Here is a 26,797-nt window from a genome sequence, read left to right as displayed (position 1 = left end):
CTCAGTTATGACATTGTGTGGTTTACAATTTATCAAGGCGTTTGTTGCAAATTTTTAGATGTTTCAATAATGTAAAAATTAGTTGATTTAACAAATCACAACATAGAAATATCTGAACCCTTGTGGGAGAATTTTTCAAGCGTTCTACAACAATTATCTCTTATACTAATACCTTTCTGAGAGATATGTTTAGTAGTAGCAAATACATATATGTTACTTATTTAATGTAACAGAAGTGATTTTTGCTTACAAAAAGTCTTTAGTGTATGGGACAGAACAGTATATATATTCTTAAATAATAAATATAATGTTTTTAAAATCTAAATTACATATCCTAATATTGACGATATTCTCCTTTACTAAACGTACTTATATATTTAACCTTTTTAAAATTTTTGCTATATAGAAATTACTTTAATCGGGAGCCTTTTTTTTTCAAACACTGATATGTGAAAAAGGGATTTTTCAAACATGATTCTGCAGAAAGTAAAAAAAAATATATGTCGAATAATTTTGTAGATAAAAATTTAAACTTTTTTTGCTTTCCAAATAAAAAATCTGTCTGCAGGAATTCTGTAATATCGTGCGAACATGTCACCACAATTCTACCATATGGATCTGAACAAAAAATTCAACGTAGCATAGTAGTTCATTGTCATAATAAATTCAAATAATATCTTTTGACAACGAGTGAAATTAGCATGAAGCCACTAAATTGAAACACCAAATACTGTCATATAAACATATATTCATAACACCTCGATGATTTCTTGAGCATAAAATTCTATTAACACCTTACACTTACAGAAAAATATTAAAATTATATATAAAAATATCACTTTCGCATGATTATATATATATCTTTTAATATTAGTACAATAGATAAAACAAACACTATTAATAATCAGATATATAGAATTAAACGTGCTCATTTGTTTCCCAAGGAAATAAATTAAATTGACTGAAACCTTCAATGGCTAAAGTTTTTAAAAATCAAATGGCACTCTTAACTCATTCTATATATTTCAATAAAATGAAAAACTACATTGATATTTTACAATCAGGTAAAAAAAAAAAAAAGACAAAAACATATACCAGCCATGTTTCATAATCAAAATTTACTGACTTTGCATTTTAATTTATAAGTTAGAGTTACTTCCTTTTTATATTTTAAATTAATAACTAAACTTGCAATTTTTGAAAATTACTTTACAAATTATTCCCAGAGCTTCAGTATGATTTCAGAACATTAATTTTGAACACAAATGTTATAATTCAAAATTATAAAATAATACTTACTTTCTAAATCCATAAAATCACAGTCGTATCTGGATTTCAACGGCTGCGTAAGTAGAGGCAATGAGAGATATCTTTCGTCTGTTTCAGTTAACTGAGTGCATGAATTCTCCCCTCCCCCAGTTAACCTGAAATGCTGCCGAGCTTTGGCGGATTTTTTATTCATTTTTTTTAAATGTTTTGGTAGCATTGACGCAATTGCACAGCAGTTCTGGGATTCACTCCCGCAGTTTTATTAAATTGCCCTGCAATTTCAACGAAAGCTTCGGCTTTCTTAGCTGAGACCACTTTGTTGGTCTCTTTATTTTCAATGATTCCCAGCTTAGGTTCTACCAGCTGCATTAATAATTCTTTTTCCGTTTCTGTAAAATACAGCTTTTGAGACATAATGAAATGATGTCGAGAAAAAACAAATATCAGGGGAATCAAGCAAACAACGCCATTATCACGTGTTTCATGCAAACAACGCGGTTATCACGTGTTTCATGCAAACAACGCGGTTATCACGTGTTTTCTCTTATCCAATAGGAAAGAGCCTGTAACTGCCGGTCAAGTAACCTGCAGTTAAGTAACCGACGGTCAAGAAATAATGGTGAAATCGCTTTTGAACTCTCGGTCCAAGTTTCCAAACTTGGGGCTTCGGAACTGGGAGTTTCGCGCTGGGTCAGAGTTAACGGTGAATTCGGGGGTTACTGTCTCTCTCATATCATTCAATATTTCTTTAATGGGTTTTTTACTACTCAACTGATATGCAATACTCTCACGCTCATCCTTAGAAAAACGGAGACGACCTAAACCACACTCATGGTTTTGTGTTTCAGTGATACAGACAATCACAATCTTTAACTTCAACAGAAATCATTGCATGACAAGTACTATCTATTTCATGACTACCCATTTCTTTACTAAAACCCATACCAGAATCTTTTTTACAATGCATACCAGAACGATGATAATAATAATACTCATAAATAGTTCCTTTAGACCTCTTAGCACCACGATTTTTTACAAAAGAGCTTACTGTCTCTTGTTCACTTTTTTTTACCACACTTATTACATGTACATCTTTTAAGGGCTTCTCATAATTACATTTAGAACTAAATAAAACTTTACAAGAAACACATTATCTTTGATGCATCTGAAATGAAGTGTACCTTTAATATATGTTTCCTGGGGTGCTTCACATCAGGATACCTGTTTTCACAATAAACCTTCTCACGGGTAGTTTGGTCACTACTTCTGCCAGCAACAATCATATCAGAGTCTTCTTTTGAAAATCCTTTAGAGCCACACGTATGCTGAGAAACAAATTTCACTTTAACTAAACATCTACTAGTACCAACATTTTTGCAAGACATTTATGTGTAACCTAACCTGCTTAACATCTGACCCATTTGAACAGTAATAATACTGTCACTTCCTAGTAATTATTTAAATATTCATTATTTTAATGAAAGGGGGATTAGTGTTTTTTTATTATTATTATTTTCAAGGCCTAATGTAGTCACATGTGTGATTTTCGCTCCGGCATCGACTACATTTTATATATAAGTAGCGCATTACGATTCGCATTCGTGCAAATTTTAAATCACTACGGAATTTTAATAAATAACACGCAGAATGGACAAGGAAAAAAGAATTTGTTTCATGCATCAAAGGCGAAGAAAAATTTAGTAAATTCTTACATAAAACCATCGTTATGTGTTTAATAACTTATTGCTGGGTTGACTGGTTTAAACCATGACTCAAACCACTGTTTAAAAGCCAAACTTGTTTTTTTCCCCGTGAAACTCCTTGTTTCGCCAAATGTCAAACCAGGCTCTAGCTTCCTTTTCCAAATCCTCATTATTATAAAACTTTGAAAGGTCTTTCACAGTTTCAAAAAATGTTTCTTTGTTTGTGTGTTTAAGCACATTCGGATGAAAATGCATTCCTTTAATTGGAATCTGATTAGACTCTGAAAACCTAGTTTCAAGGGATATTATAAGAGAAACCAAATAAGAAATGAAGAGAGATTTTTTATAATATTCCAACGGTGTAGCTGCTGGAATATTTGACCTGTGAATGTGCTTTTTATTTATTCTAGGTATTTTGATTTTCACATCAATTATATTACATGTTTTTTCTGCATCTTCGAAAATTTTATCAAATTCCTCATCTGCTACAGCCCTATGTTTTTTAAAAATTTCCATCAAATAATTTTTCATACACCTGTGTACTGCATAAAGGTCACAATCAACTGATTGCATTTTATGCTGAATATCTAGAAATAATTGTTAAACCTATTACGAAAACCACGCAAGAAGTTGCTAAGTCCAACTGATGAACTTGGGATCTTGTTTCTTGATTAACTTCTTCATCAAAACTTAGATTCTTTTAAGATTAAAAAATGTTTGGAGAATTGTTTAATACATTTATATTTTTCAGTCCATCTTGTCTCACACAACATTGGAATATTCGATGCTTTTTTCCTCCGTATATGCTGAATGTCTAAAAAAATTAATGACCGTTTTTATTGTACCAATGGTGTTTCGTACCTCCGCTAGGTTACTCAAGTCATTAACGACTAAATTTAGTCTGTGAGCACAGTGAAAGAATATAGCTTAGGATATTTTATAGTCGTATCCTTTGTTGCACCATTCTTAATTAATAGTTAGCGCTAATTAATTAGCATATTTGAAGTCACCCCCAGGAACCATTAAGATTGACACTTAGTTCGTGAAAATCCGATCATTAGAACGAAAGTTATTCAGTGTGATTCTTTTTTTTTTGCGAACTGTAGGGGAGACCGGTGTACCTAGGGCCACCTTTTTTCAATTCATAAAAACAGAGCCACGGATTTGTTTAAAATTGTGAAATTGATACACACACATCATATTATACTTACTGCTTCCGATTGGGATTAATATAAATACTTAAAATAATAAATTCTGTCAAATAGAAGGTTTTTTAAAAAACTTCACAAATGGCCCTAGGTACAAGAACTCATTGTACCTAGTGCCATTCCCTGAAAGTTGGGTTTCACTCCACAATCAATAGAAAAAAATACACACATGAATTTTCTAAAAGAAACAATATCAAGTGATACATTGATTTATTGTAAAATAACAATTTAAATTGCAATACACCAAATTATTAGTGAATTACAAAAACTGATTCCATGAGCTGCATACATTGTCGCTCTGAAGCACCAACAGATTTTGGTTTGGGCGATTTGAATACAATATTTGTGTTATCATAGAGAAACTTATTTGAATGTGCGATTTTTTTCAGGTATTTAACACTATATTGTTCCTCTTTAACATCTATTATTTCTGCCACATAAAAATGTTCATTCTTTTTGCCTTGTAATCTTGTTAAACGAAAATCCCCTTTTTCAATAGTATCACTTATATCAGCTACTGTAGAACTTGCATCATCAGTGGAATCAGAAGAATCTACAATGTCTGATAATTCTTCAGATGAAGTTTCCGCAATTTGAAACACTGGTTTTTTCACTTTCTTTTTCTTTTGGCCATTCTAATCGCAATTTGTTCTTCAAGTTCTTTTTTTTCTGGAGTGTCTGTCAGGATTCTACATCTCCCTGGTTTTCGACCGCCTCTTTTGGATGTACGGGGTTTTGCTTTTGGGAAAGGTCGTACCTGTTCAGGCGTGACACAGGAAGTAGAGCTGCATGTAGGTAGCTCACAAAATTCAGCAGCACTTGAAATAGAGTTTGATGTCGAAGGCGCTGAAATTTCTGCAGGACATGAAACTGAGTTTGATACAGAAACATCCAGTTCCATCATTGTTGATTCACTTTCTTCTTTAGGAAAATTATTATTTTGGTAATTTAAGGAAGGATCTGGTCTGTCGGTAACATATGAACTGAAATATTCATCATCAGTGAATATGTTTTCATTTACTGGCCATATACCAGACGCACGAAATCCCGCTAGAATGTTTACAGGAGTAAAAGCCAAAGGGTAGGATTTGGTTCCTGGAGGTGAACCTTTCAGCACGTGATTTTTAAAGTTCACTCTTGGGGAGAATCATCATAGGAGGGACGGAATTTCCTATTGCATTTACACTGCAAATAATAGTTATATTAATTCCTCGTTCACCAGAAGTCATGCTGCCAACCTGTTTCTTGCCTTTTGGGACTATAACTTTACTTGGTGTGTGAACTGTCGTAATGCCTGTTTCGTCCACATTATAGATGCATTCAGGCAAAAACTTGTATTTTGAAAACACCTCCTGATACTTTGCAAAAAAAAAATCGACATTTGTTTTAGTGAAGCTGGTGGCTCTTGCTAAACTCGTGGCTTGGGGTTTTCTTAGTGAAAGAACCTTATTATTTCTTTTCATAAAATCAATGTACCATTGATCACGAGCTTCACTATTTGCATCCCAGAACTTTGGATATTTTTTTCTATTGGCGGTTGCATACTCAAAAGCAAGCTTTTTAACCTGTTGTTTTGACAACCCGTAATGCATATTGCATGCAACGAGAAGGTACTGAATGAGGGCATTCTCTTCATCTTTAGAGAACACTGTCCAAACAGCACATCGGTTAGAATATGCACAATTTAATTCTGTATTTTCAGAATTATTCTTCCTACAAAAATCAATATGTCTCTGCAGAGTTGTTCTGGCTACTCCAAACTGTCGTGCTGCAGTCCGAACTGGAACTCCATCCTTCAAAACCGCACTTACATTATCTGCATTAGGTTTTGACCTCTTTATTCCATCAGGATTTCTAGGCATCTAAAAACATAATTAGGAATTTGTAATTAGTACTCACGAAGAGGAATACTGATAAATTAGAAATTTTCAAATGGTATAAAGGTTGAAAATTTAAAATTTTATAGAAACCTTATTTAGAATTATACTTTTGCTTTTATAAATATATCCTATATATTAATAAATTCTCATATTTAAATAAACAAATTAATAATCCTGGATAATAATAATAGCAAACTTGTGTTTTATAAGTCAAGCACATTAAAAGTTCCAAAGCAAAATATATACCCTCTCACTTACATAACATCCAATAACAAAAAGTTTGACTAAATCAAAATGGTTCAGATAATTAAAGCCATTTTCCTCCATTTATTACAAAAACTTCTCAATAAAATAACAACATAAAGAATATGATTAAAATATGGTAGAAACCTTATTTAGAATTATACTTTTGCTTCTATTAAATATAAAAAATTATTTTTTTTAAAATAAATTCTCAAATTTATATAAACAAATTAATAATCCTGAATAATATAATAGCAAACTTATCTTTTATAAGTGAAGGGCATTAAGAGTTCCAAAGCAAAATATACACCCTCCCACTTAAATAACATCCAAAAAAAAAAGCTTGACTAAATCAAAATGGTTCAGATAATTAAGGCCATTTTCCTCCATTTATTAAGAAAACTTTTCAATAAAATAGCAATATAAAGAATATAATTGCAGTTGTACCTAGGGCCATGGCCCTAGGTACGAGACTAGGTACTTTCATACAAAATGTCTTCTACTGAAAAACACACATGGAGAGGGGACTTATTTCATATCTCATTTTGTACTTAATGATACAAACAAAATTATGTACTAGAATTCAAAGAAAAGTATTTGACTTACCTTTGTAAAACAATAAAAGTGATGAGCTCCAAAATTTTACTTCAGACCTTATAAAACACTTTTCCACTTATAACTTGCCACAGCTTTCTCCTCCAAAATTTCAAAATGGCCTCATTAATATACGAATACACTTACTTAATTTTATTCAGATATATATATAAAAAACTAAACATAAACTTAACAAAAAGATTTAAGCAAAACGACAAGCCAAAAATTTTGCGATTTTCTCAAAAGCATCGGCTTTCCTTCTCTCAATTTCATTTCGTTCTTTTAGCTCCTCGGCCTTCCATTTTTCTATATCATTCCGCTCTCGCATAATCACTTGAATGTGTGCAGATGTTGTTTCTCTTTGAGCAGACAAGAGCTCCTGCACTTTGTCAGGAGACATTCATCTGTCAATTTTCTGCCTTTTCCTCCTTCGGAAACCAGACTTTTGGCTGGTGGCATCATTTTCTCTTTTTAGGTTGGGCGTCGTAAAAACCTGAGAGTTTGTAAAAGATACATCTGCCTCCCCTTCTGAAAATTGAGGCGTATTAGGAATTATAAACTCAAATGGTGAGATCGTTCTTGGAGGGGAAGCAGATGTCGATGGCAAGTGGTCCGCTGCCTTGTTATCAAGTTGGAACTTAAAGAAAATGAAATTTTTTTTATTCAGCACAATTAAACTACCCTTTTACGATTTTTGGTAAACTATTTTTTCAATGTAGAAGTTACAATTTATTTACAAAATGTAGTGACTTTTGACTACTTTTAAGAGGCAAATTGTACTAAAAGATTTTATTTCCACTGTTAAAAAAAAATAGAAAACTGAGAGAAAAAATTTAAGAAAAATAAATTTCTAAAATTAAATTTACTTATGGGCCAGAGGCAATGGTAAACTATCTATTTTTGTTAACAAGCAAAAATATTTTACTCTAAGATGTTTAATTCAAGAAATATTAAGAAATCGTTCTACATTTATAACAATGTTCATGGCAAATCGCAAAGTAAAAGATGTCCATCTTCAAATATCGTAAATAAGCTGTCAAAAAACCATAACATAAATCATTTCAAGTACAAAATCATCTATATATATATTTCTCTTACACGGCGACAAAAAAAGCCTCATCACAACTCCCCAAATGGCAATGCTAGAAAATCGACCAATGATTGCCGCTAAAAATGTCACACGCCAAATCTAGCTGAGATGGCTCAACATATAGTGCTTTTAAAAACGGAAACTGAAATAACCAGAGAGAGCATAAGCTAGGCAGAAGTGAGTAGTTTGTCGATAGCACCTTTTTTTCATGAATTTATACATTACGAATTTATATGTCGATTTTTGATTTATATCAACTATTTATTTGTTTATGCAGGTTTTTCCATTGCAATTCACTTATTTCAATTTTTAATAATTACAGACGAAGTTTTAACCTTTTTAAGGAGATATCAGTGTTAGAAATTTTATCTTAAGATTTTATACTATAGCACATTTTTAATAGGTTTAACGAATTACATGTCATTTATTTGGATTCAAATTTATTTTAATGACTTAGTATTTACTAAAAAGATATAATTTTATTTTTAAAAAAAAAGTTGTTTATGGATTTTAATGATTGTTTTAAATTCTTAGAATTTTGTGCATTTGCAATGTACCTAAGTTAGTAGTTAACGAAGCGAGCTTGGCTTGCGAAGCAAACCATATAAGAATGCGCAGCCACTAGTTTCTTGAAATACCACTAAAGGTTGTATACTATTTGAAAGAGCAGATTTATGCTTGCAATACTGATGAAATATAAAAATTTAAATAGGCTTTATATCTTATTATAAACGCATAGTAATGTCGAGAAAAAGACAAAAGTATAAAATAATTCCCAACTGCAATAAAAATTTTTTGATATCAACAGTTAATAGTGCACGTAACTAAGGATAATTACTTCAGGAAAGACTACTCTCAAACACATTTTGCAGCCCATTCAAAGCATCTGGCCCGATTAGGGCAAGGACCCTCTCATCAAGGGCACTGAGGGGCTTGGGATCTGGTCCTCCCCCAGTTCCGTTGGCATATGTCTTGTATCGCTGAAACCTTCTCTTTGTGTCGGTTTTTAGCTGAGTCCAACACTACATAAAAAAACTTTATATTAGACACAAAAATTAAATTATATCTAATAATGAGGATGCATAATTCTCAATTGAGACACTATATATATTTCCAAGCAAATGAAATTTTTTTAAGTAGTTTGCCAGATTCAGATATAACTAAAAATTTTTGTGAACTCAAAATCTCTATATACAAAACCTTTTAGCAACAATCTTAATTAAGCCTTAAATATTGTAATATTAATTAACTCTTAAAAACTAGTTTCAACTCTTATGGCTCATATTTTTTGGCAACGGTGAGTGACAAAATAATCATTAAGTCCTAGCGATTTTTGACAGTGAGCCAAGATAACTAAAAACAAAATCATAGAACTGCCATAATCGTAGAAGGGTATATTTCCCAGAAGAACGACTATTTTCTCAACTAAGAATTTTAAGTAACAAAAAATAAATTACTTCTTTTTGAAAAAGTAATATCAATAAGAATTTTTCTAATATTTTGTAAAGGAGCATTCATAATTATTTCTTCAAAATATTCAGACACTACTCCCTGTGAAAAATAGACATTGATATAATTCTTATTGATATAATATTTATTGCCTTATATGAGTGAAGCTGCGTTCTCAGCCGTTACGTTCTAAAAATATAAGTATCTGAAAAGATTTGGTGTCGAAACAAATTTGAGAATAAAATTAACATCACCTCCTAATATGAAATTGCTATGTGATGACAAACAACACTATTCTTCACACTAAGGACAAAATATGTTGAAACATAATTTACCTCTTTCACTTAAGTTATAACAATTTAAATTTATTTTGTAAATAAATAGGTTTTATTTTTTCATAAAGCAGATCACAAAAATTTTTAAAACCTATTTTTTAACCAAAAATTTTGAAAAATGTGGATACATGTTATACACACTAATGGGCATCGCAGGGAGTCAACTAACAACTGTTAAGAAAACAAAAAGAATGCAGTTACAATAGAAAAAAAAATCATAATTTAATCAAAGGTCTGCAAAATTTTTAAGCTCATTTATTGTTTGTTTATAACTTAGAGAAATCGGTGTTATTTTGCGAAAATTTTCTTCCTAAGTTAGAAACATTGAAAGGGAACAAATACCACCAACGATGCCTATGAAAATAAATTTATACTACTCAAAATACTTACTTCTCTCCATTTCTCAACAGTTTTATGGCAGCTTCCAATCGCATGCAACTCCAGCTGCAAGGCCAGCCACATTCTCTCTCTGTCTTTATTGGTGAAACTCGGCGTCAACTCTCCTTTGTACAGTTGCGGATTTTTCTCCATGAAGGAGACCAATTTTTCCATCTGAGTAGGAGTAATTTTTTTACCCATAATTAAGATTAGAAGATACACAGTGCACGCAAAGAAAATACACAGTGCACGGAATTAGTATTTTAAGAAAACACACGGTTGATAAAACAACGTTGCCATATTGCGGAAATAAATATTGCATAAATTCAACGATTGGTTAAATTCAAGCCACGCTCTTAGAACCAGAATCGTGGAATGTCTGATTCCCGGTGAGTGTTCGTGGTACGATTTAGGGATGACATGGAATCAAACTTTCCCTGGCTTCTCGTTCCAGGCGGGAATCTTCGTTCCATTCCCAGTAGTTCATGGTAGGGGTCCTGATTCGCGAAGTAAAAATCGAGGAAGTTTGATGTTCAAACATAAGATCTTTCTGAACTTGTTTCCATTTATCTGCAATCTCTGGTGTTACACTATCATCCCACTGCAATTGGCGTTTCCATAGTAGTTACACGATTAGCTTGAATTGAATTGTGATTGGAGATAGCCATCCAAGAGGATCAAAGGTCTTTGCTTTGGAGGAAAGTAAATGTCTTTTTGTTACTGAAAGTTCAAGAGATGATTGATCAACTTTGAAAAGGAATACATCTGCTGCGGGATGCCACAGGATACCTTAAGTTTTTATGATGTTGTCATCATTGTCTATGCTCAGGGACGTCTTTGATGAACGCAAATCTGGATCAATTTCGTTCAAAAATTCTGCAGACTTTGAAGCTCACTTTCTTAAGTTGAGTTTAGCATTTGACAACATTTCCGTCTATTGTCTACAAAGTTCGATTGCCTTTGAGGTTGAACTGGCTCCTGACATCAAATCATCAACGTAAAAGTCCTCGAGAGATGCTTTAGAAGCTATTGGATATTTGTCTGCTTCCTCTGCTAACTTCTGCAAACATCTCACTGAAAGGTACAGAGCTGATGCAGTGCCGTACGCAATTCTTGTTATTCTGAAATCTTGAACAGCTTCATTAGGCGAGTTGCGCCAAACTATTCTTTGAAAGTCTGAATTTTACATTATGATTTGCCTGTATATCTTTTTTATGTCGGCTGTAACTGCTACTTTGTGCATTCTAAATTTGAGAAGCAATAAGGTAATGTCTAATTGCAGTTGAGGACCTATCATCAACTTATCGTTGAGTGATATACCACTAGGTGATTTAGCTGAACCTTCAAACCGTCTTGGATTTCGAATTTAGAAGTTTTTTTCTGGAATAATAAATAGAATTGCACTCATAGTTAAGAAGCTGTATCACTGCTAAAATCTGCTGCATGACTTGCGGACTAAACTGAGCACCGGCATCTACCCGAGTAATTTTCATGTACGCTGTAAAATTGCTAATTTGGCGGCTTGTTGGAGTATCTCTTGTAATCGTCAGGAAGTTATCCCCGATCAGGGGTCCTATTACCAGCTTCACGGAATCAGATTCCGATCGAAATGAAGCTCTCGTGACGTTATAAATCCGTGAATGTCAGTTAGGCCGTATTACGAGCTCTTGATTCCGCTCGGAACTAAATTCCGATGCGAAATAATTACGAATCCGATTCCGGCAGGTTTAAGAGTAAGCGAAATCTAGATTTCGATAAGATTTTGTTTATTTTTATGATCAAAATGGCGCTGTTTTCTGTCTTACAATTAGCTATTGCTGAAGAAAGTGATAGAAACACAATTAAAAGGAAGATTAAAGTTTTTCAGTATCCAGATAACGAGTTTCGAAGTCAATTCAGATTGACAAAAGATATATGTGCGGAACTTATTGAAAAACTTCGGCCAGCGTTGGAGCCATTGACTTCACGTAGAAATGCCTTCTCTGTCGAAACTAAAGTAAGTACACAACTTTATTTTGTTCATTTATACAAGAAAATAAGTCCCTAGAATTTCTTAATTATCAGTTATAACTAGTTTTTATTCAACTTAAAACTTAAGTTTATAAAATTTTGAAACAAGTGATTTTGCAGTGATATTTATTATTATTTTACTTAGCTTTTTTTGTTTGGTTATTGTTCGATAAGTTAAAAAATCTAAAGCTTATTACAGTAATAAAGCATGGGGATAAAATTCTCATGATTATATATGCTTACAGCACTAGGTAAGCATTGGCGATTTTTTACAATGTAAGCAGATTGTAAAAAATCGCCAATACTCCAAATGGAATTTATACTTGCTAATTTAAAAAAATATGGGTAAATAAATGCTTGCCTTGCCGTAAATCGCAAAACGGAAATCTTTCCAAAATTTTTATATGTTATATTTCAGTTTAACTCCCTATATATTTTCTCTTTTTTTCTTTCACAAAATTACTTGCAATGAAAATAATTATTGACAACCTTGATTTTCCTTTTAATTGCATTTAGTGGTGGATATTAAAATCTGATAAAATTTACACATTTAATGCATTTATAACTTTAAAGATTGATTACGATAATAATTTTAAGATATATTAGAAATTCAATTCAGATTTCTTTTATATTCAAATAATTTTTTTCCTAACATTGTTAAAAAAGTTATGTTCATATTTTTTTGCATAGAACTTTTCAAATATTATTAAAGTTTGAAAGTTCCTTTTAAAATATATTTTAGAAGCTATTTTAAGTGATATTGATTTTAAAGATGTGATGTTGATTTTACTTGTGTGCTCATTTTTATGATTTGTTTTAGATCTTTTGTGCTTTAAGATTTTTTGCAACTGGGTGTTACCAGAAAAATATTGCCACAGACACTTGTGCAAGCATGACACAAGCAAGTGTCAGCAATTCCATAAGGAGTGTGACCATTGCAATTAATGAATTGATGTTTGAAGAATACATAAAATTTCCTGTCCTTGAAAGGTAAAAAAATCAAATTCTTGTGATACAGTACAGTAATATGTATACAGTAAATAGGTTTCAAAGATTAGAATAAGTATTCTTTGAACTTTTTGATTTTGTTGAGAAACATATAGTATTTTTCCTAACTTTAACACGAATGTAAATTAATATGTATATTGAATTCTGATGGCTTCAATAAACATTATATGATTAATTATAAATACTAGAATAGGTTAATAACTAATACAAATGTTTGTAGAAAGCTGCATTATCTTTTATTAATTAAAAACTTATTTTCAGATCATTTATTTAGAAAAAGTTTGTAAATACAAGCAAGAACCCATTATTAAATACACATCAACTACCTTAAAAACAGCGTTGCTTTTCATGATTTATGTTAGGAATAATGTAATGTGATGTATTGTTTTTTTTTTTTTTTTTTCCATTTCAATTTTTATAAATTTTTTGTACTGTTAAAATGTGTCGTATAAAGCAAATGAAACAATTAATTTTTAAAATTAAAGGAAAACATTAGCTGATTCAGTTTATTCATCTCTGACTTTGCATGTCCCCCCAGGGGCACACTCTTGTGTGACGGGCGTGGCGCACCCGGGGCCCTGAGCTGGACCTGAGCATTTTTCCATTTCTCTCTTGCGACGGTCCTGTTTTGAGTTCCCGACTTTTCATCAAATACTATATTGACCTAGTGAACGAATTTTATTTCATTCCATTCAAAAACACTGTATATTATTTACAGACTATAGATCTTCAGATTTCTGTATGTTTTCTACTGTTTTTGTCGGCTTTCCTGATTTATGATGTTTCACCTATTTATTTTAAGTAACCAATTTTCCCCTAAAGTAAACAGACTAACAACGTTAGCTTTTGCTGACCAGCACGTTTGCCGTGTGCTGCGTCTCGTAAGGTGGAAAGGGGGAGCCTGGAGCTACCTGTCTGCTCTCTCATACGAGTGTGGCGCCCAAGGGGGCATTTTCATCTCGGAGTTGGTCGACTGCGTACTCTTTGGCCCCTGCTTCACTGTAGACGAGTGGAAGGAGGTTAGGTCCCCCTCCCTTTCAATCGGCTGGTAGGGCATGCGTAGCACCCTGCTAGGGACTACGTGCTGCATCAGGAGAGTGCCCTTGAACTCTGATAGTTTTGGCGGATTCACGCTCCCCTGTTGTAGTGCTATACCTGGAGCTACCCTGAACAGAACACCGAGGCTGAGCTTTTCAGAGCCGGTGCTTCTTTTCCCCTTGTTGGGCTCGATGGTGGGCATGGGAGTATCCAGATGAACGTTTCTATGAACTATGGAGTCACCCAAAGATTCTGCACACAGTTTCGCAAATACATCTAAATTTGATCTATCCAAATGTCCCAACTACGACGCAGCAAAATCCAGATTTCTTGTTCTTAATTCTAAAGACAAAAAACTTAGTACTGTTTCACCATTTATTATTCAAAAATTCTTAGAATCCCAAATCGGAAACCCTAAAAATGTTCGTCAATTGCCGTCAGGTGATTTACTAGTTGAAACCAATTCTAATAAGCAAACCATGTCACTTCTACAATCACGTAAAATAGATAATATATCTATAACTGTTACTCCTCACAATACCCTCAACATATCAAAAGGTGTCATTACAGTTCAATCATTACAATATCTCCCAATCAGCGAGATTATTGAAGGTCTTTCTGATCAATCAGTTGTTGATGCACGCCATATAACCATTAAGAGAGGCAAAGATATAATTACTACTCAACATTTAATATTAACTTTCAATTCCGCCACTCTACCAACTGACATTAAAGTAGGCTATATGAATTGTAAAGTACGACCATATGTTCCTAACCCTCTTCGATGCTTTAAGTGTCAGAAGTTTGGCCATTCGACTAATCACTGCAGGGGTAAAGAAACTTGTTCTCGCTGCAGTGAATTTGGACATACATTTCAAACTTGCACCCGGCCTGAAAAATGTACCAACTGTTCAGAACCTCACTCCGCCAACTCCCGACTCTGTCAAAAATGGAAAACGGAAAAACAAATCATCAACATCAAAGTTAATCAAAATCTGACATACACTGAAGCTAAAGCTAAGTTCTTAAGTTCACAACCAAGACCTAATATTTCATATTCTGCAGCATTATCCAATAGTAAACCGAAGATATCCATAGGTATTCAGTATGACGCAGCTGATACCGAACCAAATAATACAAATTTCAAAAGACTATTGACTAAACCAACAGCAAGCTCAACTAATAAGGAGCAATCTCAATCAACCTCAAAAACACAAAACCCTGTAAAATCTGTTATCTCTCGTACAACCCCTTCACAAACCTCTACAGAAAAACAAAAATATCTGAAACTGACTCCACAATTGGTAAATGTCTTACAACAAAAACTTACACAATCACCACTAGTGACTAAACACAAATATGTACCAAAGAGCAGACAAAATAAATTTAATAAGAATAGGCAAAAACAAACAAAAGAAAAAGAACAAGAATATTCACAATCTGATGCAATGAGCACAGACGAAAACACCGCCGATGAAATTTCAGATACACAAATGCAAACCGATAAAGGATTGGAAACACCGCCCAATCTCTGTCCAAAAAATCCAAAATCCAAAAATCGGAAGCAATAAATGGCTAAATTAATATCTTGGAATTGTAGGAGCTACAACAATAATAAACCTGACATTATAGATATAATTAATAAGTTTTCTCCATGTTGCATTTGCTTACAGGAAACATCACTAAAACCCATTCATAAAACTAAAATTCATGGGTATCACGTCATCAGGAAGGATAATATAGACAATAGTAGAGCTTCAGGTGGAGTCATGATAATGACTTCCTGTATGTATCCCTCCAGTATGGTTTCACTAAATACTTCTTTGCAGGCAGTAGCTGTCCGCCTTAGTATCCAATTTTTATTGACTGTATGCTGCATATATCTTCCACCTCGAGATGATGTATCAGAAGCAGATCTTGACGAACTAATTGCACAACTCCCAGAACCTTTCATAATAATAGGGGATTTTAATGGCCATAATCCCATCTGGGGTAGTTTGGACATAAATAATAGAGGGAACTTAATTGAAAAACTTATCAATAATCATTTACTCAGTCTTCTCAATTCAGGTGAGAATACTTATTTTCACGCCCCTTCACAATCTTATCATGCCATAGATTTAGCAATCTGCAGCTCATCTCAGTATCCATATTGGTCTTTTTTGGTTCATGATAACATTTTCAATAGTGATCACTTCCCCTTAATACTAACTCATACAGGCAGCAGTAACTTTCAAAATTCCCGCACGCCACGACTTAAAATAGACACTATGAATTGGAACAAATTTAAATCGACTGTAAATATAAATGAAAACTTTATAAACCAAACCAATATAAATGATGCAGTGGAACATATCACATCGAATATACTTAAAGCAGCGAAACACTGCACAAAGATGACATCAACTAAACTGCCAAAACATCCGAAACCTTGGTGGAATCAAAACTGTTTTCAAGCACAGAAAGAACAAAAAAAGCAATGGCAAACCTTTCGTAGACACCCAACCACAGATAATCTGATTGCATTTAAAAAAGCTCGGTCCATAGCCCGGAGAGTTCGAAGAAATGCTCAAAAAACCTCGTGGAAAAATTATGTCTCCTCAATAAACAGTAATACACCCTCAACTGAAATCTGGAACAAAATTAAAAGTATATCCGGTAAATATTGTGAACATAACATACCTATTCTCAAAGTTAATAACACACATATATCACACACTCCTGATATTGCAAATGCTCTTGCTGCTGCTTTCTCTGAAATTTCAAGTGCTTCAAATTACAAAGAACCCTTCGCCACATTTAAGAAAAATATCGAAAAAATTAAATTGAGGCCAAAAGATGACATAGATTGTAATTATAACCAGCCATTTACAATAAATGAACTCCAATATGTTCTAAAAAACACCCGTCCTTCAACACCTGGACCAGATGAAATTCATTATTCAATGTTACAAAACCTGCCGGATAGAGCTTTAGTGCTTCTACTTCAATTATATAATCGTATCTGGACAGAAAGAGTTTTTCCACAGACCTGGTCAACAGCATATGTTATCCCTATTTTAAAACCTGGTAAGAATTCCGAAGACACCACAAGCTACAGACCAATAGCCTTAACTAGCTGTCTTTGTAAACTTTTTGAAAAGATGGTAAATAAACGTTTAGTATTTTTACTTGAATCGCGAAATCAATTATCTCCTTATCAAAGTGGTTTTCGCAAGGGCCGCAGTACCACTGATAATTTACTCAAACTTGAAACCGACATCCGTCACAGCTTTCTCAAAAATCAACACTTGGTTTCTATATTCTTTGATATGGAAAAAGCATATGACAGGACGTGGCGTTATGGAATCTTGCGAGATTTAATCAATTGTGACATTGGCGGTAATTTATTTTATTTTATCAAAAACTTTTTATCAAACAGGACATTTAGAGTTAAAATTAGTTCAACTTTATCAGATGTTTTTTCCCAGGAGCAGGGTGTTCCTCAGGGAAGCGTTTTAAGTGTGACACTTTTCATTTTGAAAATAAACGAAATTTTAAATCAACTTCCCCCGACTGTCTATGGCGAGCTATTTGTCGACGATTTTAGAATTTCATGCCGATCTGTCAATATGTCTCTCATTGAACGACAACTACAAATAGCTGTGAATAAAATTTTAAAATGGGCAAATGAAAACGGTTTTACATTTTCCCCACAAAAAACTCATTGTGTTCATTTCTGTCGTAAACGTGGTATGCATCTTCATCCTGAGATAACTCTGAATAATAACGTGATTCCTGTTTTAGCAGAAACCAAGTATCTAGGCATGATCTTCGATGAAAAACTTACATTCAAACCACACATATTTTATATTAAAAGAAAATGCTCTCAAACACTTAACATTCTTAAGGTCCTCACAAACTGCTCATGGGGGGCTGATATGGACGCAATGCTTAAAATATACCGGTCCGTAATCCGTTCCAAACTTGACTATGGTATTTCTGTATACTCATCAGCCCGCCAATCTGTATTAAAATATCTCGATACCATCCATCATCAAGGATTAAGAATTTCATCGGGTGCATTCAGGACTTCACCAGTTGAGAGTCTTTATGTTTTATGTTCTGAACCTTCTCTGCATTTTCGTCGTTACAAGTTATCTCTGGACTATTATTTTAAAATAAAAGCGAATCCACTTCATCCACTCTACTCTTGTGTTTGCCATCCGCAACTTGTTACTCACTTCTCTTCACGTCCATCTTACATTCCTTCATTTGGAATTAGAACCACCAATATTTTATGTGAGCTTAACGTTTTAAATTTTGAGGTTTTTACTAGCACAGACGCTATCCCACCATGGGTTGATCTTACAACTTGTGTTTTAAACGTTTTTAATAATTTGAAAAAATCCGAGACGAGCCCAACAATTTTTAGCCAAATGTTTTACGAACATCGTCATCAATATATGGATTTTACACCTGTTTATACAGATGGATCGAAACATGATAACCATGTTGGTTGTGGTGTTGTTTACGAAAGCTCTAATATTTCTGAAAAATTTATTCACGAAACTTCAATTCTCACTGCAGAATGCTATGCTATTTTGCTAGCACTTAATTTTATTTCAAACCAAACAAAAAATAAATGGATAATTTATACTGATTCTCGTAGCTTTATATCTAGTATTCCTTACGTCGGAAAAAATCCCATAATTCAAAAAATACAAAGCCACTTTATGAAAATGCAAGTCCGAGGGTTCAGCATATATTTTTGTTGGATACCGTCACATGTCGGCATTCTTGGAAATGACCGTGCTGATATCATAGCTAAAACTACTCATAACTTAAACAGTAATCTCTTGACTTGCTTAGACCTGAAACACATTTGTAAAACTTCAGTTTATCAGGCCTGGAAAAATCATTGGAATACGCAAAATAATAATAAATTATATGAAATTTACCCTAATCTTGATAATTGTAAGACATTAACTGTTGATCGCAAAACCCAGACTATTATAAATAGACTACGTATCGGTCATACTCGTTTCACGCATATGCATTTACTGAAAGCCGAACGTGCACCCATCTGTACTCTATGTCAAGTTAACATTTCAATTAAACACATATTAACTGACTGCAGACGATTCAAATATTTGAGGAAGAAACTTTTTGGCAGATTTTATCCCGATCTTTCATCCCTACTTAGTGACCCTATACATCACAATCTCATCAAGTTCATCAAAACAATAAAACTGTATTCATTGATATAAGTAAAAGTGCAATTTTATTTACCTAGTGACTGGCGCAGTATAGCCACTTCTGGCTCTTGTGCCATTAAACTTTAACTAACCAACTGACTTTGCATGTAGAAATCAATGTAAAAAAAAAAGAGTTATTATTAATAGTAAACCAATCTTTCAGTTAATGTAAATAACTGATAACATGCATTTGCTATTGTCAATTAGATCACAAAAGAAATTTGGCTGGTTAATGTAAAGAGTTCTCACATATTACTCATTTTGTCCAGCCCGTTCGAGCATTAATTGCAGTCAGATTTATTCAGTTGACTGTAACAGATCCTGTACACACTCATTATATATATATATATATTGATCAGATATTATTTTTTTAAGTGTGACACCATGAACTTTCGAAATTGAGCACTCACTTAACTGTTAAACTTACTGCACACTCAGCAACTTATCCTAAATTAAATTGCTCTTGGGTTACTTCTTTTGGTATTTTGAGCTCTTGTTTATAAAAATACACCTTATACTGCTTTTGAAAGCTGCTTAAAAAATTTATTGAAAACACAGTGTTGAAATTTTGTTACTTTCTATAACACTAATTTTTAACTTTATTGTCTTGATTGAGTGTGATGTGTAGCATCTCCATTTATTCAACTTTATTTCAGTGAAAGAGAAATGTTGAAAAGAGAATTTTTCGAATACTCAGGTTTCCCGGGAGTGATAGGTGCTTTGGATTGCACTCATGTGGCCATTGTTGCTCCGCAGAATGATGGCAAGCATCTTGAGAAAAACTATGTGAATAGAAAGAATTTTCATTCTCTGAATGTTCAACTGGTAAGATGTTTCATTTTTGAATTAATAATATAAATATGATACATTAATTTAGTCAATGAGTTAACATTTTATGCAAAACTTAAAACAGAGTTTCCAATCTACAAATTAGTTAAAGTAATTGACATATAGGTGAGTGTCGGGTACCCCCGCTGTCAATTTCATATGTAAGGAATGTTTTTTCAATGTTTCTATCGGACATTAATTATTATATTAAAAAAAGATTATTTTCAAAGTTTCAAGTAGCAGCTGGTAACATGGTAAACAATGGTTTTGAAAATATGTTGAGTACAGTAGTCATGAAATTAAGAAAAATTGGTTGAATGTTTCAATTAAACTTTATTGTAATACTAAAAAAATAATTTTTTCTATACATACAGCATTAAAGTATGTAGTCTTAAGTTTAATTTGCACAAAGAAAGAAGTTTATATGTGAAAAATTGTTCGAGCAATTACAAATTTACAAAAAAATTGGATTTTGGGTAGCCCCGCTCGCATGAATGTCGGGTATCACTGCCCAATTTTATTTCTTTGGTAAATGTACGGTTGCAAAGATTTGCTTAAATTAAATTTTCTTTAAATATTTAATATAAATATATATTAATATTAAACTATATTAATATACATTAATAATAATAAAAAATATTACATTTGTTGTTATTAAATGATAGAATTCACTAAAAGTATAGAAATATGTAATAAACAAAATAATTTTGTGATAAAAATGATAAATGAGGTTCATCTATTGTCAATACATTGGTCATTTTCATTTACACCTGAAAAAATAGTCAAAAAACATAATTTTTGTAACTGGGACATTATACCCAGCACATTTTGAAAAGAGCTGAAAAACATGTTTTTTTAAATTTCTTTTTTTTTTTAAGTTGAACTATTCTTTTTTTGGTTTATTCTTTTTGCATTATTTAATTAGATGATAAAACAATAGAAACATACAAAAATATTGATTATTACTCAATATTATGCAGAAATATAAGCAATACTCCTTAGGTGGGCGGGGCTTCCCGACTCTTCCCTATATATTGCTTCAATTATCTGTAAAATTTTATAAAATATATATTTTGCAGTTGCATCAGTAAAATTTTCTTTTTAATATTTATAACAGGTTTGCGATATGCATATGCAAATCATGAGCATTTCAGCCAGATTTCCTGGATGCACGCATGATGCATACATTTGGAAGATGAGTCTTCTGAGGGATTGGTTCATCGACAACTCTTCCAGATTAAAAAACACATGGCTTCTAGATAAGTTGTAGAAAAATCTTTCATGTAAGCTCATTTAAAATAGATTTAGTTACTCTGGTATTTTAAACACTTCTCTATTTAAAAATCAATTGTTAATTTTTTATTAAAAAAAGCAATTAGAAGGTTTCAAAATATCATTTTTATTTCATAGATACTTAGAGCTCTTATTTAATGTTCAGAAACTTTTTTGTTTATGAGATATCCTAATAAACTTTTAAGCATATTGAACTACGTTTACAATAAATCTGGTAGTCCCATTTTTTTTAATGCACCATGTGATCCAAAAGTTAATTTACTGTATAATTTTCAAACAAATATTTTTTTTTGTATCAAAAAATTCGTGTTTATGAGCAAGTGGAATTGCTTTATTGTAAATAGCTAAAAAATTATAATGTTTTGAAAAGTAAACTGCCTTTTGGATCACCTCTTATTAAATACAGTCGGACCTCTATTTAACGAAGTCGCCAAATCCCGATAATAAGTTCGTTACCCAGAAAATTCGCTAAATAGAAAGTCTCCTTTTGAAATACTTAAACCGCATAAAGCAGGTTTTAAATTCATAAACACTAGACAAAATTAAAATAGCAATGGATACACCTTTATCTTGAAATCTGCATGGAATGCAAGAACAGAGCAAAATATTATCCAATACATGCTATATATATTTTCAACTAAGAAAAGCTAAATTTATGTATAAAATTATATCTGCATTTAATTATAAAAGTAATGTCAAACATGCATTACCAAATGTGTTCTTAAGTTTAATTGCTACTGATAAAATCCGTTAATTTCCTTTGAGTTTTTCGCTTGAAATGCAAAAAAAAAAGGGGGGGTGGAAGGGATTTTACTACATTCTCTAAAAGTTAAGTGGCTTCAAAAACCAATTAAAGGGCATTTCCCTCATAAAATGAGTTAACAAGTTTAACATGTTCTGAAATTTTACGGAAAATAGAGAAAGTGGATCTCACAGAAAAGTTTGTTAAATAGAAAATTGACTTCGGTATTCGGAAGTTATTTTACGAAGAAATTTCCAAAATGTTATTGGTTTCTCAAAAAGATTCGCAAAATAGAGAAATTCGTAAAAGGGAAGTTCGTTAAATAGGGGTCCGACTGTAACTATCTTATCAAATTGATTTTAAGTTATATAATAATTTTAAGACTTAGATGTACCATTTTAATCTTTGTATTAATTTCTTTATTCAGGTGATTCTGGCTATCCCCTAGAGCCATGGCTCATGACCCCTCTCACCGAAACGTCTGTGGAGGAAGAAAATTACAATTTCAGGCACAGACTCGGGAGGAACATCATCGAGAGATGTATTGGGGTGTTGAAAGGAAGGTTCAGATGCCTCTTAAAAGAAAGAGTGCTGCATTACACACCAACAATTGCTGGCATGATTGTAAATGCATGTGCAGTACTGCACAATATGTGCATGAGAGATGGGTATCATATTACATATGATACCCTCTCAGAAGAGGACATGCCATTCAATACTGGTTTGCCGGCATGTGACGGTAGAAACGCGGTGAGAATTCGCGATAGAATTGTTACTATGTTGTGAATTGTTGTTACTATGAGAAAATTTATTTTGTTTGAATAAAAATTTGTAATTAATTTTATATTTGTTTATTTACTAATTTTTTTACTTAACTGTTAACAAATTAGCAATGTTTAAATTTCTTTATAAGCGATAGATGATGCTTCAAGTTAGCAACAAATACACAAATATAACTGCAGAATAAATTGTTACTAAAAAACCAAGAAAAATATACAGAAGTTTAGTAAATAACAGACTCGGAGCACAAAAATACTGAGCCAATCGAAGTGGCAGCATAAGTGACAAGAAAATTTGATGGATTTTGGTTACATCGAAATGTTTTATACCAAGTTTTTTTATTTGCATTAAGTAAGATATTACTTATAATTAACAATCAATATTATTGCATATAATTAACTGAAGGTTTCCAATACTATCTCTAATTTAATATGAATCCACATTATTCCTTTTAAATTTTAAGACTTTGTTTTATAGCTGTTTACGAACAAATAGAGCAAATTAACTTTCAGAATTATGATATAAACTGTTGTAATATATTAAAAAGCCTATCTATTAGATGTGATGTATATGAAAAATGCCCTAACAGTCTTAAAAAATACTTAATTTTACTCTAGATTCCAATGCTACCTACCAAAAGCCAAGTGTGCTCATTATTCATAAAATATCAAAAACACTGGTAAGCACAAGGCAATGAAACATTTCACACTAAAAATTATCAAACTACTATATAATTTCATTTTAAAATAAGTACTAATGAAACAAATAAAGATTAGATAAAACTTTTATTGCCCAACACTTTGCATATATTTTCGAAAGCTATTGCCTTCCTCAGCTCAATGCCGTTTCTTTCTTCTGCGAGCCGATTGGCCTCTTTCAAATGTTCCGATATAGTCCTAATAGCTTCATTGTTGCTCAATTGAGCTTCTATTAGACGCTCAGCTTTTTCAGGTGGGATTACGAGACCTCGGTTTCTCTTCCTTTTCAAAACCTGCCTCTTTGCCGAAACTTGTTCGTGTGCTGAAGAGGTCCCCGCCGCTCCAACAGGTGTTGGGGACTCCACGGGTGTCTCTGGCTGAATAGTGACTGTAGCTTGGCTCAGCCACTGACTCAACTTCATCCAGACTGAAGTTTAATTCTACAAATGAATCTGCTGGAGACCCAGGCAAAATTACTTCAATAGATTCATTGACCTATAATATTAAAAATTCAATTAAAGAAAAGTAAAACAATATTCCAATGTTCTGAAAAATTGTCATTTGCAAAATCTACAATCTAATAAAACCACTTTCAATCAGGAATCACTTTCTAACAAAATCAATTCTGGATTGACAATATTAAACCTTCAAGCAGTAATTTTTTAGATAAGAAGTAGCATGCAGAAACTTTATATTGGGTTTCTATCTAAAATAAGGAAAACTAATTCAGGGTGCAAAGCCAAATTATTCAACAAAAAATAAGCACTTTTTAAGTACTTTTCAAGCAGTCAAAAAAATATTTTTAAGCACTTTAAAAAAATATCATAATTAGGCAGGGTTGGAAAGTTTTTGTCAGTTTTATTTTGTTTTAACTGTCATGTTAAAAAAAAATAATAATAATAATAATAATAAATAAATAAAAAAAACTTCTGGCATTGTTTTAAACGATTGTCAAAAATCATGAAATTTTAAAGCTGACAATTTTTATTAACATATTGAAATATAAAACAAAAATGAACTTACTGGGGAAGGCCTGTGCTCCTTTATAGTGAGGCCCATGTATGCATCTGTTCCAATTAGTGCTAAGACTCTTTCCTCCAACTCTGTCAGTTCTTTCAGAGGGGGACCTCCTCCGGTGCCATTGGCATGCTTAACTCTTTTCAGATATTTCTTCTTTACCTCTTGCTTGTAATCAGACCACTACTATAACAAAAAAAAAACAAATGAGAAACTGTAGAATTACACAAGATTTATTATGAATTATTTAATAAACAAAATTTACGTTAATTTATAAGCCTGCAAAAATTCACAAAAAACACTTTTTTAAATGGTGTTACAAAGAATACCAAAATTGGTTGTAATAATTTCCTATATCGCTAGAAATATATCTGAGTATTTAAAAACTGCGTAAAAATCAGACATTAAACGTAACATTTGAAAACTTTACATTAAATAAAAACTTATTAAACTTCAAAAAAAAAAATTCAAATATTTATAACAAAAAAGGAATAAAAAAAGATTTATTGTTTTTCTAAAATTAACGACAGCTTATTTAAAAAAATGTTCAAATATCCATTACTAAAGAAGGAATTGGAAAAGATTTATTCTCTTGCTAAATTAAACGACAACTTAATTTAAAAAATGTTCAAACATTCATACCTAAAAAGGGGAATTAATTAGATTAATGATAAAATCGACATGAACCGAGTGTAAAAGTGTTATCCATTGAATTCATGGTTCGAACTTTGCTTCATATTAGTTTTCAAATTATTGAAATGATTAATTTATTCTGCTATGCATATTTATTTAGAACTAACCACAGAAGAAATGTCTAAGGATATTACTTTTATCCAACACAGTAAACTATTTGGTATTCCAGTTCAATTTGCTAATTCAAAGGTTCTTTACATTGTGAAATGATATATTACAGATGGTTTTCATAATAAAAAGGTGCAGTAAGATTAATAATTATCAAAATTAATATTACGTTTTAATTAACAAAATATCATTGCCTTGTTATGTTTCTAATTGGAGAAACTAGAAAACTTATTTTTAATAATATTTAAAAGAAATATTAATAAATTGTTGTCAAAAACAAATAATAATTAGATGTTATATAGAATGAATTGACTAATTTTATGCTAAATTCTGTTGCAGAATTTTAAACTGGTACCTTGTTTTAAGCGAAATTGGCTACCAATAAATTTAACTAGTGCAATTAGTGACATAAAATTGATAAACTATCTTTCTTACCTTCATCCATTTGTCCACAGATTTGATACATCCACCTTCCGCATTCAGCATCTTTGAAAGAACTTCCCAATGATTTTGTTTAATCTTAGATGTAAAGGTGCCGGTAAGGGTTCCTTTATTAAGGTCGGGATTCTTTTCTAGATACTCAACTATCATGGCTTGTTGCCGAACATTAACTTTCGTGCGAGAACCCATTTCAAATTATTTCGTCTATTCTCTATACAATTCAAATAAACACGAGTTGGGTTAACACACACAGTTGTTGAAAATGTATAAATGTTTAAGCTTTCATTTCTAAGATAATGCGATTTTAGCTCGCATAGAAGAAGAGAAAACAAAAATATCGTTGCCAGATTAATAAATTAGAATTAAAGTAATTTTCTAATTGGTCAAAGTTAGTCCCGCCTACAAACTTCAATTTCACCGGAATCGTGTGGAATGGCGATTTCGATTCCGGATTCCGATATGCTCATGTTACGGTAAAGTGACCACATTTTTATTGAGACAAAGCGGGACAAATGGGATGAAATGAGAATTACAATTTAGTCAAACTTTCAACACGCACAATATATATATAAAAATACGAATAAATGTTTGCAGTAATATTTTCAACATCAACTGGAAGTAAGTCAGATGCTGTTTGAATAGTATAGGTATAGAATGTGCGCTGCACAACCTACTCCAAAATTTTTTTGCTTCAAATGTTCGTTAAGTTTCGTAAAAACGTTATTGATGCCTCTTCTAGCTTTTCCACCAAAATT

General features: G+C 32.2%; 2 protein-coding genes and 1 long non-coding RNA gene across 4 annotated transcripts; 1 reads left to right on the top strand and 2 right to left on the bottom strand.

The window, feature by feature from the left end:
* The first annotated feature begins 6,110 nt into the window (after positions 1 to 6,110).
* Positions 6,111 to 23,144, top strand: LOC107452857 (putative nuclease HARBI1). The gene is made up of 5 exons (XM_087166703.1): positions 6,111 to 12,145; positions 12,980 to 13,149; positions 20,099 to 20,267; positions 21,388 to 21,536; positions 22,725 to 23,144. Exons 1-5 carry the CDS (start codon positions 11,843 to 11,845, stop codon positions 23,089 to 23,091), a joined length of 1,158 nt encoding a protein of 385 aa, XP_087022829.1. The 5' UTR covers positions 6,111 to 11,842; the 3' UTR covers positions 23,092 to 23,144.
* On the bottom strand, positions 8,827 to 10,350 carry LOC147807596 (uncharacterized). The gene is made up of 2 exons (XM_087166704.1): positions 10,162 to 10,350; positions 8,827 to 9,009 (listed from the first exon to the last, which is right to left on the bottom strand). The coding sequence occupies exons 1-2, from the start codon at positions 10,348 to 10,350 to the stop codon at positions 8,827 to 8,829; spliced, it is 372 nt and encodes a 123-aa protein (XP_087022830.1).
* Positions 23,145 to 23,571: 427 nt separating the features above from the next.
* Positions 23,572 to 26,480, bottom strand: LOC122272496 (uncharacterized). 2 transcript variants are annotated; one of them, XR_015434882.1, is made up of 3 exons: positions 26,037 to 26,480; positions 24,807 to 24,986; positions 23,572 to 24,278 (listed from the first exon to the last, which is right to left on the bottom strand). It is a non-coding gene; the product is annotated as an uncharacterized LOC122272496 (long non-coding RNA). The 2 variants fall into 2 exon arrangements; XR_015434883.1 differs by lacking the exon at positions 26,037 to 26,480 and having other exon boundaries at positions 24,807 to 25,020.
* Between the last annotated feature and the right edge of the window lie 317 nt (positions 26,481 to 26,797).

This window comes from Parasteatoda tepidariorum, chromosome 6 (genome assembly GCF_982258835.1).
Source record: "Parasteatoda tepidariorum strain Cologne lab strain chromosome 6, Ptep-v5.0, whole genome shotgun sequence".
Classification (NCBI taxonomy): Eukaryota; Metazoa; Arthropoda; class Arachnida; order Araneae; family Theridiidae; genus Parasteatoda; species Parasteatoda tepidariorum.
This window is presented reverse-complemented; position numbering and strand designations above follow the sequence as displayed.